Source organism: Schistocerca serialis, chromosome 3 (assembly GCF_023864345.2).
Source record: "Schistocerca serialis cubense isolate TAMUIC-IGC-003099 chromosome 3, iqSchSeri2.2, whole genome shotgun sequence".
In the NCBI taxonomy this organism is placed as follows: Eukaryota; Metazoa; Arthropoda; class Insecta; order Orthoptera; family Acrididae; genus Schistocerca; species Schistocerca serialis.
Window position 1 is genome coordinate 836,024,249 of NC_064640.1, and position 20,875 is coordinate 836,045,123.

Sequence of the window (20,875 nt, forward strand, 5' to 3'; positions counted from 1 at the left end):
ATTCTAATTTACTTAAAAGTGTACTATTCAATTACTCACAGCACTAATATTTGTTTATAGCAAATGAGTGTAGTTTACACTTAATATTATGTCGCAGAAGAAGCAGTGTAGTGCAGTCCCCGTAGTGTAGTGGTTATGATACTAGATTGTTGCATGGAGGGTTGCGAGTTCAAAACTCACCTGAACCGAAAAATTTTAATTTCTATATTCGGTTTGAGTACATTCTAGAAGTATCCACAAATGGCAAGCATAATTGTACTGGAATGTTCTGTAGCTTTATATATACCATATGTGTTCTGGGGGGAAGCAGTTCGCTCTGTGCTCTTGTATGTGCAAGTGCTGAATAAACCTCCATTAAGTGAAGTTAATGTTCATCATTCATCTACTTACACCTTCCTCTACATGACATTATTCTGGTGGAGACGCTGGGTATTGGAACTTGCGATACCGTGCATTATCGACGACACAGTGGCCCCCATCAACAGATCGCAATCTATCAGAGACAGAAGAAGAAGAGGACGTCACGATGACAGCAACTGTGTGCCATCACATGAGACATCCTTCCGGGTTCTCTGGTGATTATGGCCAAGACCCAAACAAGTGGCTGAAGGTATATGAGTGTATAGCCAAATTTAACAAATGGGATGACACCGTGAGTTTGGCTAATGTATTTTTCTACTTGGAGGGCACTGCCAAGTGATGATATGAGAACATCGAGGAGAAGTTCACAAGTAGTCCAGGTGGAACTGCGCAAGTATTTTGGGGACACACAATGACAGAAGTGCAAGGCTGAAGATAAATTAAAGTGCAGGGCACAGCGTCCACGAGAAACGACAACATCCTACATTCAAGACGTCTTGAAGCTGTGTAAAATAGTAGATCCTCGAATGAAGAAGGAAGATAAGGTTGCACATCTCATCTCATGACAGGTGTTGTTGAGGACATGTACCCAGCCCTACTCCTGAAGGGGGTTTTGACAGCAGACAACTTCATAAAATGGTGCCAGTATATCGAGACAATGCATCAAAAAAGAATTACATGCGAGAAGTTTAAATGGTTTCCTAATGTCATATTGGTGCCTGTGATGGAGGAAGAAACTGATTTCACAACTGTTCTTTGTGAGATAGCAAGAGAGGAACTTCTGAAGGCACTTGGATTGCACGGTGAGCAGAAAACCGAGATGCTTAAAGAGGTCATAAGGGAGGAAGTGGAACAGACATTGAACACAATCTCTCGTCCCTCATTTCCCTTTAAGACATTAAAAAAGTCGAGACCCAGGCAAAGTTACCTTCCTACAATTCCACATGAGGAACCTGTTTGGGCACCAAGGAAGACTGATATCTGGAGGACCCAGGATAACCAACCAGTGTGTTTCCACTGCGGATGACCGGGACATGTGGTGCACTATTGTCGAGAAAGGCAGCGCGTATTTGATGATGCCCACACCAGAAGACAGCTGACGTCAACTCCAGGATGACGAAGATGAACAAGAAGATGTGGGTGCAGGACGACGTAGGTCTCCATCACCGCAAACTAGCCGCTGGACAGGACGCTCCCTAACACACCGATCAAGGTCTCCACCACCGTTTAGAAGCTCCAGCCTATCATCTAGCTGCCACAACCTGGAAAACTAAAGGGTGTGACCTTCCTGGGAAGTGAGGCCACCGAAGAGAAAAATCCTCTGCTGTTGATCAACACAAACATGATAGGAAACTATGTTCATATCCTCATGGATGGCTGACCAGCCCAAGTTCTTGTGGACTCTGGAGCATCATATTCAGTCATTTCGGGGAAGTACCATCGCCAGTTGCAGAAAACCGTATTCTTTTCAACATAACATCTCTGCTAAAGGAGGCTAATGGGAAATATGTAAAACCTACAGGAAGATGTCATTCATGTGGGTCTAAGTGGTCATACACAGCCCTTAGTATTCATGGTCTTACAAGAGTGTAGTCATTACATCATTCTCGGATGGGACTTTTTGAAAGTTTCTCAAGCAATTATAGATTGTGGTCACTCGAAGATTATGCTAGATGAGACGAGATACTGTGGACAGGAAGACGCGCACCCACATGTGTGGAGACTGTGTGTGCTGGATGAAGTGATCATTCCCACAGTCAGCACTCAAAAGGTAGCTGTCATGTATCATGCCATGCATCAACCCATGGATCTTTTAGTGCAATGTAAGAGAAACATACCACTGAAGAACAACTTGGTCATCCCAGCCTCTGTCATCTCGTTTAAGAATGGATTTGGTGAATTATGGATAGTTAACTGTCGCCGAGAACCACAGATCCTTCCAAGATGCATGTGCATAGCAAATACTGAGCTGTTAATTGCAGAACAGCTGAGCATCATAGAAACCTCCCATGCTGAGTCTGTGGGCGTAATTAGCACTACCACTACGAGACAAGATCTTCGAGCTCGACTATCACCAGATCTCACTAAGGAACAACAGAAGAAGCTACTTGCCATTCTTCAAGAGTTCTCTCAATGCTTCAATCCACAGGAGAAGAGGAAATTGGTCAAATCAACAGTGAAGCACTGATTTAGCACTGGAGACCATCAACCAATAAGCCAGAGAGCATACCATGTGTCACCAACGGAATGTCAAATAATTCGCAACGTGGTAGAGAAAATGATGAAGAATGACATCATTCAGCCTTCGCAGAGCCCTTGGTCATTACCAGCGGTTCTCGTCAGGAGAAAGAATGGCCGTTGGCACTTTTGTGTTGATTACAGGAAGCTTAAAAAGATAACTAAAAAGGACATTTACCCTCTTCCACGAATTGAGGATACACTAGAGTCTCTGAAGGGGGCTAAGTTTTTCTCAAACAAGGACACGTACTCGAGATACCGGCAAATCAAAGTAGATGCAGCTGATCATGAGAAAACTGGATTCATCACCCCTGAGGGCCTGTATGAGTTTAAGGTAATGCTGTTTGGTTTGTGTAATGCATCAGCAACTTTTGAACGAAAGATGGATAATCTTCTAAGGCACCTAAAGTGGATGATGTGTCTTTGTTATTTAGATGACATTATAGCGTTTTCAGAGACATTTGATGAACACATAAAAAGACTGAGGGCTGTTCTTAAGTGTCTCCAACAAGCCGAACTGAAACTTAATTCAAGAAAGTGTCTCTTTGGGGCAAAAGAAATCAAAATACTTGGGAACCTTGTGTCAAACAAAGGTGTGCGGCCAGACCCAGGAAAGGTGAGAGCTATAACGGAATTTCCTATTCCTAAAAGTATTAGAGATGCGAGAAGCTTCCTAGGATTGTGTTCTTATTACCGTCATTTTATCAAAGACTTTTGTATCAAAGCCAAGAGTTGTTAAAAGCCAATGATAAATTTATCTGGGGTGCTGCTCAACAAGATTCTTTCGATGTGCCACGAAAATCTCCGACGACTGACCCTGTACTTGGTCTGTATGATGAGAGAGCACCTACAGAACTACACACAGATGCCAGTGGGTATGGGATCAGTGCTGTTGTGGTGCAGATTTCAGATGGAAAAGAGAAGGTTATAGCCTATGCTTCTAGGACACCTACAAAAGCCGAGAGAAACTACTTAATTACAGAAAGACAATGTCTTGCTGTGATCTGGGCCATGTGCATATTTCAACAGTACCTCTATAGAATGCCATTCACAGTTGTTACAGACCATCATTCACTTTGTTGGTTGACAGATCTTAAGGATCCAACAGGACGACTCACCAGGTGGGCACTACATCTTCAAGAGTATGACATTACCATAGTGTACAAAAGTGGAAGAAAACACCAGATTCTTTTTACATTACTTTAAAGATGATGGAGTCCATGTCGTACTGGCTCCTCTGTCCAAAATGTGTGAGCGTGTGATAAATACATGGACAACAAACAGTTGCAGAGTTTTTATTGTGGAGTAGCTCACACTACATACTCTTCAGTTATCCATAAGAAATAATGTATGTCACATACTCATATTCAGTATGGCTGCAGTACAACATCTAAGTGATTTTTTCCTAGCAGCATGAAGAAAAGACAATACTTGTAAATATTCAGCAACTTGGTCATCCCAGCCTCTGTCATCTCGTTTAAGAATGGATTTGGTGAATTATGGATAGTTAACTGTCGCCGAGAACCACAGATCCTTCCAAGATGCATGTGCATAGCAAATGCTGAGCTGTTAATTGCAGAACAGCTGAGCATCATAGAAACCTCCCATGCTGAGTCTGTGGGCGTAATTAGCACTACATACTCTTCAGTTATCCATAAGAAATAATGTATGTCACATACTCATATTCAGTATGGCTGCAGTACAACATCTAAGTGATTTTTTCCTAGCAGCAAAAGAAAAAAAACATTTGCAAATTTATTAATCTAGGAAGACAATAATACTTACATCAAGTAAACCACCATATCTCAGAACGGTTAGAAGTGAATGTACATGGCTCTCACTGGTAAAATACAGCCTCGTTCTAACATGGCGACCAGGACTTGAAACACCATGGGAGTATCTGTACATGAAGAAAAAACAATACTTGTAAATATTCAGCAACTGTTTAAACCTTTAGAACAAACAGAATCATGACATTATTTTTGGGACTGAATACTGTACCCACAGTCCAGCATTGCAAACACCAACACTAAAATAACAATGCTGTGGAACCCTGAGTATAAACAAACGTGTCAATAATAATGTATCTTCTAAGATATGGGATGAGGCATATTGAGAAATAGATGTTAATGTCAAATTAAAATTCTTCTAGTGTAAATCCGTATTAAGATTCGAAAGTTGCTTTCCTAAAAATTTATCTAGAAAATCCATTTAAAAAAGCAAACAACACGTGGATAGATAACTAAGGGAATTAAAATCTCATTTAAGAGCAAGGGTGAAATTTATGTGAAGGCCAGAATAAGACTAGATCCAAATTTACTTGGATACTACAAAAAATATTGTAATATTTTAAGGAAAGTCATTAAAAGTCAAGATGAATGTATCTCATGACAGAAATTAATAATGCAGAGCATAAGCTTAAAACAATACGGGATACTGTCAAATGGGGCATAGGACGACCAATCAGTGTACAAAATATTGTAACAAATAAACTAAATGACAGTATCATTACCAATAACTCAAAAGTTGTGAGTACCTTTAATTATCACTTTTTAAATGTAGCAGCAAAAATTGGTTTAAATGGTTAATTTAAACAAGGAATGAAATAGATTAAAAATACCATTCAATAAAATTTTAATCAGCTAGAAGTAGCAACACCATCCTTCACTGATATTAACAGAATCCATACATATTTATAAAAATGGATGGATCTATGTATGTATGTACCACATCTCCACCTAGCCCACAGGGCTGATTTCACCGAAACTTAGTACACATATCTGGTAAGTTATTTATTTTTTTATCAGTATGTATTAATAGGGACAGTAAAACACAAAGAATAGACAGTACTGCAGTGACAATTGAGTGAATGTGAGGGTAAGTACAACATACCTATCAAATAGGTGGGGGTGTAAACACAGTGAAGCTCATGAGACTTAAATTCCCATCCAGTATTTGAGAACAAGATCACTTAGTAACTTGCAAAAAATTTTAAACATAATTTGAAACGTTTATGAAACTTTTTCTTACTGACAACCACCACAAAATAATGAAAGGAAAAAAGTTTATCACTTATTACATTCCCACTGTTCATGCAGTAAAACTGCCACATCAGGTGTGACATTTGAATTTATTACTTCTCTACTACTACATTTCACAGACACTACAAATACAGAATTATCAAAAGTTGTTCCCAATTTAATAATTATTGTCCTTAGTGATTTATGTAATTCATCACTGGCACAAGGAATTTTTCCAGAGAGATTAAAATAACAACTGCTAAACCTCTTCATATGAAGGGTGACAAGGCAAATTGACATCCTTTTCCAAAATATTCAAAACATTAATGTACTCAAGAATGCTCTCACATTTAAGTAGAAACAATTTACTTCATGTATCAGAGTAAGTATTCTAGAAGGGTTGCCAGACTAAGGATGATATTTACACACTCACTCAAATAATTTGATTATGTAGATAATGTTACACACTTAGCATATTTCAAGTGTTATGGGACTGATGGCTTTACATACAACTGGTTTGAATAATACTTAACAGACAGAATTCAAAAGGTTGTGCAGAATAATTCAAATCATGTTGTAAGAGTAAAAAATTTTAATGATTGGTGAACAATTACAAAGGGAGTTCCACAGGGTTCAATTTTGGGCCGACTCCCATTCCTTATGTATGTAAATGACATTCCACTTAACATTCAGCAAGCAGAATAGGTACTTTTGGCAGACAACACTAGTTTTTAATAAATCTCATTGAAGTGAATGCCACAGTAATGATTGTTAATGATGTTTTTCAAATAACCCCAAAGTGATTTTCTGAAAACTGACTCTCACTAAATTTTCAGAAAAAATAATATACTGAGTTCTGTACAACAAATAGTCATACCAACAAGTGATGTAGCACATGAGCAGGAGACAGTAAATAGGGTAAAATGTTCCAAATTTGTGGGTGTACATGTTGATGAAAGCTTGAACTGGAAGATCCATATTATTGAGATTATCAAACAATAACTGCCAGTCTGGGAAACAACCAAATCAACATCCTGACATATTTCCATATTTTCAACCACTAATGTCTTATGGAATAATTTCATGGGGTAACTTGTCACTTAGGAAGAAATTATCAATTGCACAAATGTGAGCAGTAAGAATAATAAGTGGTGTTCACACCAGAGTCATCATGCAAGTACCCCATCCAGGAGTTAATCACCTTAACTGCACCTTCATGATACACATACTTGTTAATGAAATGCATCATAAATAATTTATCATAATTTCATAAGGACAGTGATGTTTATACCTACAACACTAGAGGAAAACATGACCTTAATTACCCATTATTAAAGCTGTCAGTGCTCAAAGGAGTTCAATATGCAGCAACAAAAATTTTGGTTATTTGTCCAATAACATAAAAGTCTCACAGGTGGTAAAAGAAGTCTTAAATCTAAGTTAGTTAGTTACGTATTCCATTGATCAATCTCACAGTAACCGTTATGATGAGGAATATGTCAAGTGCATAAGAAATGCAAACATGGATCAAGATTTTAAGTTTAAAATTTTTATTATCTACCCCACTCCCTTAAATGGCACAAAATGCATATATTATACCTATAGATTTATTTATTCCTATTCAAGAATCCATCTATGGTATAGGAGGACTTAGCAAGGAGATATGATTTCAATTTATTTTTGAAACTATTACTGCTGTCTGCCAGACATTTTATTTCATCTGGTAATTTATATAAAAGTTTTATAGCAGCATATTTTATCACATTCTGTGCCAAAGATAGCTTAAGTAGAGGGTAGTGTTGTAAGTCTTTCTTCTGGTATTATAATCATGAATGTCACTATTGTTTTTAAACTGGTCCATGTTGTTGAGAACAAATTTTATTGCTGAGTAAATGTACTGTGAGGCTATTGTAAGAATTCCTAACATTTTAAACAGATGCCAAGAAGATGTGCAACTATAAGCCCCACACATTATTCTAACCACTTTCTTTTGAGCAATGAATACTTGTGGGCTAAGTGTTGAGTTACCCCAAAATATTATTCTGTATGACATCAGAGTGTGAAAGTAAGCAAAGTATGTTAGCTTGCTAATTTATTATCCTCAAAACTAACAATTATTCTGATTGCAAAAGTTGTTGAACCTACTCGCTTTAGGTGATCCAAAATATGAATTTTCCTATTAAAATTCTCATCTATATGTACATCCAAAAATTTAGTATGCTCTACTCTGGCTACTTACTTCTGTTGATGTGTTATATTTATTGAAAGAAATCTACTCCTTGCTGTAGAAAACTGGATGTACTTTGTTTTTTCACAGTTCAGAGCAAGCCCATTTCGCAGGAAACCAATCAATAATTTTTCCAAAGTCATTATTTGTATCATTTTCTATTGGATTTCCTTTTACTGGATTAATAATGATGCTTGTATCATCAGCAAACAGTCTCAGTTTAGCTCCTTGTTTCAGATGAGACATGAGGTCATTCACATATAGCAAGAACAGAAGTGGACCCATGATCAAACCCTGTAGAACACCTAATGTAATTTCATCCCAGTTAGATGAAGTGGGAAATTTCCTTAACTCACCAAAACTCTATAAAGAAAGTTCTTGCTTCCTGTTCGGTAGATATGACTTACACCACTCATAACCTGTTCCATTTATACCGCAGAATTGTGATTTCTGTAACAATGTAATGGTACACACAGTAAAATGCTTTGGATAAGTCACAGAAATTCCTATTGGTAACATTTTACTATTTAAAGACTCTATTATGTGGGCTGTGAAACTGTATATTGCTGTTTCAGTATTACAGCATTTGTGAAATCCAAACTGTGATTTACTAAGTATGGCAAACCACTCTTGAGTACATTACTTTCTCGATGATTTTTGAAAATGCTGTAAGCAAGGGTACTGGCCAGTAATTATTGACATCTGTGGTGTCTGCTTTTTTCTATCGAGGCTTGACAATGGCATATTTTAACCTGTCTGGGCAAGTAGCTTGAGTTAGTGATGCATTACAGATGTGACTCAGAACATCAGCTGTAACTGCTTCACATTGTTTTAATATCTTGTTAGAGATGTCATCTATTCCCACCGAAATTTATTTTTCACAAGAGGTTGTTAGATGAAAATTAATCTGACTAGGATTTCTCAAAACTGGCTCTTCACTGTACTGCTTGGCTTTTTCTTTTGAACTATTCGCACCATTTTTCTCACCTACTCTTAATAAATGGTTGTTAAATACATTAGCTACTTGTCTACTGCTGGTTAAGATGGCCTGATTTTCTTTAATAGTAATACTACCTACCCCAGTGGTTACTTGTCCTGTCCCTCTTCTAACAACATTGCATACTGATTTGATTTTATTGCTCGAGTTGTTACTTTCATCTCTAATATACATATTTCTTTATTTTCTGGCAACTTTTTATCAGTACGTTACAATAATTTTTATAGCGTACAGTTACTTCTCAGTCTTTACTAATTCTTGCTGTCTCATACAATTTTCTTTTTCTTTCTGAAGGCACTTTAACACCTGCAGCAATACAAGGTTTCTTTGAAAACTGTTTCGTGTTACATTTAGCAATTTTTTTGGGGCAACAATGTTCAAAAAGGAATATAAATTTATCAAGAAATATGTTGCATTTATCATTAGTACTTGGCTCATTATATACATCTCCCCAATTAACATTTCTTAAACTTTCTCTGAAGTGCACTACAGATACTGGGTTCACCAGCCTTACACTTTTACTCAATGCTTTCTGAACTGTACACCCTGGTAGGTTTTGTATGTTAATCATGGTCTGATAATCCATTTATCACAGGGAAAGCATGTGTCAGTTTTACATTCTCTTGCTGTACAAATACATTATCTATTAGAATGCTACTGTCTTGAGCTAAATGTGTAGGGAAGTTGATCACTGATTCTAAGTTATATGTCATTAATAACACCTCTAGTTCACTTTTCCTATCAGAATTGCTAAGAAAGTTTACACTGAAATCACCACAGATTTATGACTTCTTCTTTTTGTCTGACAGACAGCACAATAGGGAGTCAAACTTTTTTATGAATAACTCCCAATCTCCTAATGGGGACATGCACACTGTTGCTAATATCAACACTACCTTATATAGCTGCAGTTCACATGCACAAACTTCAAAGTGCTGATCAACAGAAAGTTTGCTTACTTCTACAGTTTTGCACTTATAACCCTGTTTTGTGTAAATGGCAACTCCTCCTTAGCATGTTACAATTTCAGATCTAGCGTGGGCTAGATCTGAAATTGTAACATGCTAAATTATACCCATTTATGTTGACACTTTCAACCCCCACAGTGCATGGTGTTCAGACAGACAAAGCATGTCAATCTCATTCATATTTTTGAGATCATCTAAACACACTAACAGCTCATCTACTATATTTTTTATTCCCCTGATGTTTTGATGAAGTAAATTGATACTACCCTTAGCTTTATCCTTATTTAGTGTATATGAACCTTCTTTTATTCAATTTTTCTTGAATGTTGTCTGTCTGGACTTTGGCTTTAACCTAAACAACCTGTCTGCCTGGTCCCATTAACCACAGGGATCATCCCCTGTGTGGCTAGCCTAAAATCATGTGACCAACCTAAAATCATTTCTCATGGACTACTATTCCTATTCCATTGACAAATTTCTACTTAAAAATGGGTGGCTGTAATAATAAATAAAAAGTGCAGTTCTGTGAGTATGACTAAAAAATGTATTCTATGTTCATTAAAATTGACACTAAACATGTATTCATATCCTGTTAACTGACTCGTTCCAGTTAAATTAAATTAAATAATCATTCAAATGAGTTAGTTAGAGATTCCATAACTATTTAAAAAGATTAGGGATAGCATCAGTTTCTTACACTGATTCCTTTACTTGTACCCCAATATGACATGATTTCCTGTTTGTCATGGTTTTAGCCAGCTCCCTGCATATCAATGTTTGCCTGGTCTATGGCCTTTCCTCCATGTAGAACTACCTCTCTCATTGTCCTGCTCAATATAAAACTTCCATCTTACTTCTTAAACAGGTCAGTAATTATATATTTACTCTCCGATACTTCTTATTTGATGGGAAGATATACATAATGGTGGTGGTGCATTTGTATTAAGGGTGCACAACAGCTGGATCATTAGCACGAACTATTTTTTACTGTCTGCCTGGTTCAGAGGGACACACATGCTTGCTGTTCTAAAGTAGATAAAGCTGAGTTGCTCATTTACCTGGATTCCCAAAAAACAAGGTATCAAGCTGCATGACACTTCCTTTCCTTGTTGCTGTATAGTGTCAAGGGTATTTTCTACACTTTGCACCATTAGGGCTACTGACAAGATTTGACAAATGGTCAGAGAGCATCTGTCAGCCCCCATGAGCTGTTGCTGAATCATTTTAAGAGCAGTTGCCTTCATATCTCTTATATGTGGGAAGAAGATGTGTTTCTGGTCTGATATGAGGCTCAAGAACTTTACAGATTCCTTGAATCTAAGGGCAGTATCCCCCAATTGCAATTAAGACTTATTAAAACATTACATTTGCAATAAAAATTATGTACACATATATATTTGAGGGAGAATTTGAAGTATATAGTTTTTTTCCCATATTATGTACCTTCTTAATGTTAACTGCAGTTTTCAGTCCATCATGCAGAGACTACAAGAGAGGTAAAAACTGTCTACAAACATGGTGTTTAGAGAGAACTTCAGGGTGCAGGCACCACAGAGTTCTCAAGAATTGCATCCCTTGAGACAATAATTTGAATACATCAGTTTGCAGGATGATCGGGGACACCTGCATGCCACTGCATGACTGTTGACATTATACTATTAGTATGTATTGCAAAGACAGCCACATGCATGCTTGCAAACCTATTTATATGTTGTCGTTGTTGTGGTCTTCAGTCCTGAGACTGGTTTGATGCAGCTCTCCATGCTACTCTATCCTGTGCAAGCTTCTTCATCTCCCAGTACCTACTGCAACCTACATCCTTCTGAATCTGCTTAGTGTATTCATCTCTTGGTCTCCCTCTACGATTTTTACACTCCACGCTGCCCTCCAATGCTAAATTTGTGATCCCTTGATGCCTCAAAACATGTCCTACCAACCGATCCCTTCTTCTAGTCAAGTTGCGCCACAAACTTCTCTTCTCCCCAATCCTATTCAATACCTCCTCATTAGTTACGTGATCTACCCACCTTATCTTCAGCATTCTTCTGTAGCACCACATTTCGAAAGCTTCTATTCTCTTCTTGTCCAAACTGGTTATCGTCCATGTTTCACTTCCATACATGGCTACACTCCATACAAATACTTTCAGAAACGACTTCCTGACACTTAAATCTATACTCGATGTTAACAAATTTCTCTTCTTCAGAAACGCTTTCCTTGCCATTGCCAGTCTACATTTTATATCATCTCTACTTCGACCATCATCAGTTATTTTACTCCCTAAATAGCAAAACTCCTTTACTACTTTAAGTGCCTCATTTCCTAATCTAATCCCCTCAGCATCACCCGATTTAATTTCACTACATTCCATTATCCTCGTTTTGCTTTTGTTGATGTTCATCTTATATCCTCCTTTCAAGACACTGTCCATTCCGTTCAACTGCTCTTCCAAGTCCTTTGCTGTCTCTGACAGCATTACAATGTCATCGGCGAACCTCAAAGTTTTTATTTCTTCTCCATGGATTTTAATACCTACTCCGAATTTTTCTTTTGTTTCCTTTACTGCTTGCTCAATATACAGATTGAATAACACCGGGGAGAGGCTACAACCCTGTCTCACTCCTTTCCCAACCACTGCTTCCCTTTCATGCCCCTCGACTCTTATAACTGCCATCTGGTTTCTATACAAATTGTAAATAGCCTTTCGCTCCCTGTATTTTACCCCTGCCACCTTCAGAATTTGAAAGAGAGTATTCCAGTTAACGTTGTCAAAAGCTATTTATATGCCACACAGGAATTTTTCCAACCCATCCAGATCCAAATCCCGATTCCCTCAACTTGTTCAGTTTCATTGACAATATCTCCACAACTTAACCCAGTGTTATGAAACATTGTCCTCATTCCTCCACAACATTAACACATTCTATCCATTTCATATGGTCTTCTTCCACTTAATTTCCCACCTTCTGGGTAACTAACTGCAATGTGGTGTTCACACAAATATTCAGCTTGATGACTGTGTTAATTTTCACCATTCAAATACTGATGAGCAGTTTTATAATTTTGAATATATATTTCATAGTATTACCTCGGATTTAAACGATTGACAGTTTCTTCGCCAGATTCCTCAATATTCCTTTGCAGATCTGCACGTATTTTTTTGAGGAGCGGTGTACATATGCCTTGACTTATGGTAAGTTTTTCTTGGACTGTTAAGCCGTATTCCTGTTTTTAAAGAAAAGGGACAAAGATTTAATTGAATTAGCAAACAAAGACAAATAGAGTACATTCAGTACCATCAACTGTATATTTATACCTGTGGTATTACAATGTCTGCTAAATACTTTGCATATATATAAAGTTCTTCAGCCTGCTCAAACTGCAGAGTATGTTGATTGTGTTGCAGATCATACTTTATACAGTCATAAATATCAGGTATTTTAGATATGTCAAAAGTTTTATTTTTTGTACAAAAATCTTTTTCTATTTTTCCCCAGCGACGACCCATCAATTCCCATGTTTCACCGTGGTAAAGGACAGCATCTGGAAAGAACAAAGTTTGAGAGAAGAAAGAAACTTCACAAATCTGTTCATCATAAAAATTTTCCACCATTCCTTTACATACTCAAAGAGCTAACATATATACTTTCTGATCAGATTTATTATACTTTATTTCCAAAATATTTTTTTAAAAAATTAAGCCGTTAGAAACCTTTCCACCAGTGTCAAATCTAATAAATGTTTCTTATCCTCCATATATCTGTAAATCTAAAAATGGCTGAAACAAGATACTACTTTACACATGAAATTTGACAAAAAGGTGTGCTTCTTTGGGATGCACAAAATACATAATTATTCGAATGTGTACATGAAATAAATATGGTATGGAAAGTTGTGGCAGAATGTTTGCACTTCAGGGTTTGTTTGAAAGCTAGCCTAGTGTTCAGCCTCCTTTGTGCGTCCGGTGATGATTCGCTGAGTTCTTACCTTTATTAACATTCTAATAAAATGTTAACACATCTTCATTCCAAAAATTCTCCCAATCAACAATGACACACAATTCACTTTTCCTCTCTTTATGAACAGGTTTTACAAATACCACTACTAGTCACAATATATGTTGACCACTTAAATTATTTAATTAGCAACATGTTTTGAAGTTAGACCTCATCATCATGTTACAGTGACAGTACAATAAGTGTTTAACACAAGATTTTTTGTAGAGTCCTGGAAAGTGCTGTGTTCATCCTGTGGAGGAAGAGAAGACTAACCTAATAAGAGGTGATGTCTCTCTGTATGTTGATCTGCTCAATGGCAATATGAAACACATGCAGAAAAACAAGATTGGGGTCAGAGCAAAGCTCGTTTTGATTTAACTAACGATATTTTGATCTTCGTGTTGTCAGTCACATGCAACATCTTCTACATGTTTTGCTGTCAAATCACTGATGTTCATTGGTGAAATACACTCCTGGAAATGGAAAAAAGAACACATTGACACCAGTGTGTCAGACCCACCATACTTGCTCCGGACACTGCGAGAGGGCTGTACAAGCAATGATCACACGCACGGCACAGCGGACACACCAGGAACCGCGGTGTTGGCCGTCGAATGGCGCTAGCTGCGCAGCATTTGTGCACCGCCGCCATCAGTGTCAGCCAGTTTGCCGTGGCATACAGAGCTCCATCGCAGTCTTTAACACTGGTAGCATGCCGCGACAGCGTGGACGTGAACCGTATGTGCAGTTGACGGACTTTGAGCGAGGGCGTATAGTGGGCATGCGGGAGGCCGGGTGGACGTACCGCCGAATTGCTCAACACGTGGGGCGTGAGGTCTCCACAGTACATCGATGTTGTCGCCAGTGGTCGGCGGAAGGTGCACGTGCCCGTCGACCTGGGACCGGACCGCAGCGATGCACGGATGCACGCCAAGACCGTAGGATCCTACGCAGTGCCGTAGGGGACCGCACCGCCACTTCCCAGCAAATTAGGGACACTGTTGCTCCTGGGGTATCGGCGAGGACCATTCGCAACCGTCTCCATGAAGCTGAGCTACGGTCCCGCACACTGTTAGGCTGTCTTCCGCTCACGCCCCAACATCGTGCAGCCCGCCTCCAGTGGTGTCGCGACAGGCGTGAATGGAGGGACGAATGGAGACGTGTCGTCTTCAGCGATGAGAGTCGCTTCTGCCTTGGTGCCAATGATGGTCGTATGCGTGTTTGGCGCCGTGCAGGTGAACGCCACAATCAGGACTGCATACGACCGAGGCACACAGGGCCAACACCCGGCATCACGGTGTGGGGAGCGATCTCCTACTCTGGCCGTACACCACTGGTGATCGTCGAGGGGCACTGAATAGTGCACGGTACATCCAAACCGTCATCGAAACCATCGTTCTACCATTCCTAGACCAGCAAGGGAACTTGCTGTTCCAGCAGGACAATGCACGTCCGCATGTATCCCGTGCCACCCAACGTGCTCTAGAAGGTGTAAGTCAACTACCCTGGCCAGCAAGATCTTCGGATCTGTCCCCCATTGAGCATGTTTGGGACTGGATGAAGCGTCGTCTCACGCGGCCTGCACGTCCAGCACGAACGCTGGTCCAACTGAGGCGCCAGGTGGAAATGGCATGGCAAGCCGTTCCACAGGACTACATCCAGCATCTCTACGATCGTCTCCATGGGAGAATAGCAGCCTGCATTGCTGCGAAAGGTGGATATACACTGTACTAGTGCCGACATTGTGCATGCTCTGTTGCCTGTGTCTATGTGCCTGTGGTTCTGTCAGTGTGATCATGTGATGTATCTGACCCCAGGAATGTGTCAATAAAGTTTCCCCTTCCTGGGACAATGAATTCACGGTGTTCTTATTTCAATTTCCAGGAGTGTATATTACACATGAGTGACTATGACAATTTTCTATTAAAATGACTGTATACAAAATTATTTTAATGTATTAGAAAGATGATTCTGGGGCTATTCGTATATAAAGTTAATTTTTATGTATTTTTTATTTTAAGAATATTAAAGTTGGTGAAGAAATGTGAAAATCTTATACTCCATCATTTCATTTAGGATCTCACTGTTGTACTTTTGACCATGGATGAAAACTTCGATTTTCTGCAAGATTTCCATTTTTCAGCTCTTTTCTTAAGTTACAGTACTTTAAGATCATTGCCTATTCCAACACTGGATGCTATGCCATCAATATGTTTTACTTTAGCTGAATTGTTAGTTTTCTTAAGTCTAAAACAGTCAGTGTGCTCCTTAAAGTGGCTTTTAAAATTTCTGTCCATCTGGCCTATATAGTGTTTGTTGTCATGACTGCCTATAAGTCTACAAATTTTTGATCTGCTCAGTTTTCTCTGTTGGTTGTGAGACGTCACGAACTGGTTCCTCCCTTAAGCAGATCCTGATATCTGTGTTTTTAAACAGCTTGATTATTTGGTCTGAAATGACTCCTAAATATGGTATAATTATTAACAGTCAATACATATTGAAATTGGTTTCTCTTTTCTGCAGAGGCAAACAGCACATCTAACAGAGTCAATCTACTTTGAATCTAAAGAGGCTAAAGTAATACAACAAAAAAAATTGCTTCATGTTTATGATTAAACATCTCAAACAGATGTATACCTATCACTGCAAAATGCTATACACAAAATTGAAAAACTATTCATTACCACGAGGCTAAAGCCGTGGAGATATCAAACTTCTCTCTTTTACCTTTATTGCCTCAGTATAATACTTTTCCAACAATCCAATTGCTTCAACATTTATAAAAGGCCATTTTCAAACAGTGTAATTAAAAGTATGGGCAGACTTATGACATACTGCTGCTGTCTGCCAAGATATGCTGAAATTCGACAGTCACTACCTGACCTGTTCAATTAGTATTCACCTTGCATCTAGCACAGGGCCGGAGCAAGCCCAAGTGCCGCCCTGTGTGAGCTGCTAAATGGCGCCGGCCCTGATCTAGCACTGGCTTTTCTGAACTGCACAGGTGAAAAGCTCTCTCTAACACTTTTTAAAACATTGTGATCCCATTCTCAGCTGTTGTTCCAAGAATGTCCCTCTGTCTCTCTGTATTTACCCTCATTCCCTCATCTTCCATACTACCTTTGAAAGTCTCTCTGTATCTTACTTTAATTACATTTTTAGTCTCACAATCCTCCAAGAAGTCATGTACTTCTCCCTGTGACCATCCTAGTTTATACCTGTGGGGGATGTTGTACACACAGTCTAATCCTCCTCTTCCTCTACAGGACCCTCTCGTTATCCCTCTTACTCTTATTTCTAATGTAGTCCCTTTTTGGCCCATCCACTTCACCTGTGACATCTACTCAACCAATTTGTATGTATGTACATTTATGCATACACATCTTCTGACGAGGAATGAAAATTCAGAAACTGAACACAATCAGTGTTCACTCTTCCTCATACTATTGTTTATCGAGCATTACTTTGATACTGTTGGTCCTTTGCAGTTCTATATTTGTGGGAAAGTGAACAAACAATCTATGCAGAATGTGAAACTAATTCGTAGAATCATTAACAATTTAATAACTAGATTTAAAAAATGAAGAAATATACAGCACATTATGAAGAACCAAGAAATAAGGAAAGTGCAACTACTACCCCTAATATGCAAGCTCTAAAATGTTGATTGCTAGAGACAAAGATATAGCTGGTATAATCGTGGAACTTTCCATTCAAGTCACTATGAATATCATTATGGCACTAACAATTGCAAGTCTTAAGTAAATTGTGTGTGTGTGGGGGGGGGGGGGGGGGGGATTACAGCTGTTAAAATCTCTCATTGATTGACAAATTTCAGGGATTGACAAATCAGTAACTAAAATAATTGGATGAGATGGAAATTTTGGTACCACATAATCTCCTCCCTAATAATGAGATCACAATTGATGAACTAGCTTTAGCCCTTTCATCAGAATATGAAACAATCAATTGACTGATGACCATAGATGTTAAGTCCCATAGTGCTCAGAGCCATTTTGAAACAATCAATTACAATATGATGTAGTACAATCTGTACATCAAAAGAAAAACTAAATTCTGATTGCAGGTAAACACCTCTTCTGAGTGCCCAAAAGGAAGTCTCCTGATTGACGTTACCAGTCACAGTGTATTCTCCATCATTTCCAACCACTCTTCTTCCTGCAAACATATGGCACTGTACCTGAATAGCAGACAGATAGCATGCAGCAAAACAGCACATGGCGTCACAGGATTTTTAGTGCATGCTTCCTTAGCTGTAACAACTGCTTAACTCATTTTCCTGAATCTCAAAGTGCCCTGGTATCAAGAACAAAACCCCTTCCTCAGCCTGTGTAAATGTAGAAGGGAGTGTGGTTTTTCTGGATTTATTTATCTAATCAATATAGCTGCTACACAGTTTTAAAGGACACTGAAGGAGGCAGAGCAGATGAATTTCATAGCACAAATACATATCTCCTGCTCCAATGCTATCAAGATTCCACTCAACTGAGGAGGAGGAGATTTGGGTTTAATGTCCTGTCAATGAGGTCATTACTGACAGAGCACAAGCTCAGACAGGGGAAGGATGGAGAAGAAAATCGGCCATGCCCTTTTGAAGGAACAATCCTGGCATTTGGCACAAGTGATCTGTGTTGACTACTCTGTAAGTATTGCATCGTAGTGGTGGTGGACATTATCAAGCACCACTAAGTTGTGACCACATTCAACACAAATGGTTCATCACTCATGGGTAACTCATGAAATGGATTCCATGGTGAGGTGAACAACAGTTTGCAAAGCTAGTAATTCTTGAACAGCAAAGAACCTGCATCTGTGAAACACCACAAGGAGCTGCCACTACATGTTATTTTATGGTTCCAAAAATATAGTACAGACATTAGTTGTGGGGCTGGTTCTGTACACACATGGTGCAAGCCTAATCCACTGATGACCTATAGCATCAGTGGTCTTGAGGTATGTAGGCCTTATTGATCCACACAATATACAACCACAATCCCATTTGAATCAGACAAAAACTTTACTAAACTTAAGCAGATGCATCCAGCCTGTTCGCCAAGCTTATGACTAAAGCAGTACATTATATCCACTACCTTCAGGGACATTACATCCAGTAATCATGACAGCTTGGAATCAAACATTAGACTCACAAAATTTTTCACACTTAGGAAGGTGTTCTTCTAGACAGGTCAGATAAATCATAATATTCTAAATCAGTACCTATAGTGTACTCATCTAACCAATTTAGTGTGATTTGTAGCTGAGTTTGCAATAGAGAGATTGGAGAAGGGCCAAAAGATTTAAAAATCATTTACAAATAAGGAGCATTGTACAACAGGTGTCATACTACTGAATGACAAAAAAGGTCGCACTTGGAATACTTCCTAAAGTGACTCATCATCCTGTTCAAATATCTCTGACAGATTTTCAATTATTTGGCACCTAAAATAGTTTTTGGATAGGAACAAACATGTGGATACGGCACACAATCACTGAAGCCTCATTTATAGAGCTGCACAAAGCTATTTCACATTGTCTTTAACAGGAAAACCTTTTGCTAGCAAAATTCATGCGAGTCAAGTTGTTGAATTATACAACCAATATCTCCTACACCCACACAGAATGGATAAGGCATTTTCAGGTTTAGGTACACCTAAATACATATAGCTGGATGATGATCAGAAACATGATCTCAACTGCAAGACAGATGTTTTAACCCCTGCATCACACAGCTTGGTAAAAGTGGCCTGAGGACTTTGGAATGGATGGATAATGCATGTGATGTGATTCAGTTAGTCTTGGATAGCTTCCTGACAAATACTATCCAACTGATATTACAATGCCCAGACTGCTCTGCTGATCCACGATCTTAGGGATATTGATTTGGGATTTGCTGTCTGGTAGATGCAATCTCACTTGGCATGTAATGACTGGAATGGAGATCAGCTGCAACTCCCAACTCATCAGAATCTACAAGAGTTAAAGATCATGAGGTGTCAATAGCAGAATGTGACCTTATGGCAGTGCTGATACAGACTGAAACTTGTGTTATGAATACAATGTCTGTTCAACAAATTCCGGAACTTTGTCCACAAAATTTTTCTATGCTTATCTTTTACTTATTGTGCAAGGTCTCCTTTAAAACACTTCCTTCCACAACTGATACACCACTCCCAGTGCCATTTCCCCTCCGGAAACAGTCTCGGTACATCTCTTGCTGGATAGCTTAAAGCACCATCTGTGAATTTTCTTTTATCTCATCTATCATTGCAAATCTTCGCCCTTTCAACAGGGTTTTCAACATGGAAATATAAAAAAGTCTGTAGGGGCCAGGTCTGGAGAGTATGGAGGATTTGGCAGCACAGTGATTTCATTTATTGTGCTGTAGTCACTCACCAACAGGGATGAACGTCCGTGTGTGTTATCGTGATGCGTGAGCCACATTTCAGGGTGTTTTCTTCTTGCAGGCATCCCTATGCATCCTGATAGTACCATCGCTTAAGAGTTTGTCCCTGTGACACAAATTCGTGCTGCACTAATCCTTCAAAGTCATCGAAAACTATCAGCATAGCTTTGACATTTGACCAGACCTATCCTGATGAGCTTTTTTTGGTCTCTGAGAACCTTTCCCGATCCATTGTGAAGACTGAACCTCGGTCTCAACAGCATAGCTGTAGAACCACACATCATCACCAGTTATGATTTTCTTAAGTAACATCTCATTCTAATTTGCGTGAGCCAAAAGCTCTTCACAGATTGCAAGGTGAAGGTCTTTCTGGTCTCAGCTCAAGGGCTGTGGGCAGAACTTGGCGGCAACACGACACATTCCTAGCTGCTGTGTCAGGATTTCATGGCATGATCCAACTGAAATGCTACCTTCTTCTGCAATCTCTCAGACAGTCAATCTTTGACTGGCATGCACAATTTTGTTTATGTTCCTGACATGACCGTTGTCAGTAGATGTCGAGGGGTGTCCTTAATGAGGATAATCTTGAACTTCCATCTGGCCATTTTTAAACAATATGAACTATTCTTAACACTGAGTTTGA

General features: G+C 38.9%; 1 protein-coding gene across 8 annotated transcripts in view; it reads right to left on the bottom strand.

Annotated features, from left to right (window-relative positions):
• The window catches only part of LOC126470878 (inositol hexakisphosphate and diphosphoinositol-pentakisphosphate kinase), a 591,274-nt gene that overhangs the window by 178,026 nt on the left and 392,373 nt on the right, over positions 1–20,875 (bottom strand). For all 8 annotated transcript variants that reach the window (XM_050098893.1, XM_050098898.1, XM_050098892.1 and 5 more), the window contains 3 exons: positions 13,127–13,353; positions 12,899–13,035; positions 4,384–4,498 (listed from right to left, as the gene is read on the bottom strand). In XM_050098893.1, the coding sequence (XP_049954850.1) occupies positions 4,384–4,498; positions 12,899–13,035; positions 13,127–13,353 (479 nt within the window). The remainder of the gene's footprint in view (positions 1–4,383; positions 4,499–12,898; positions 13,036–13,126; positions 13,354–20,875) is intronic.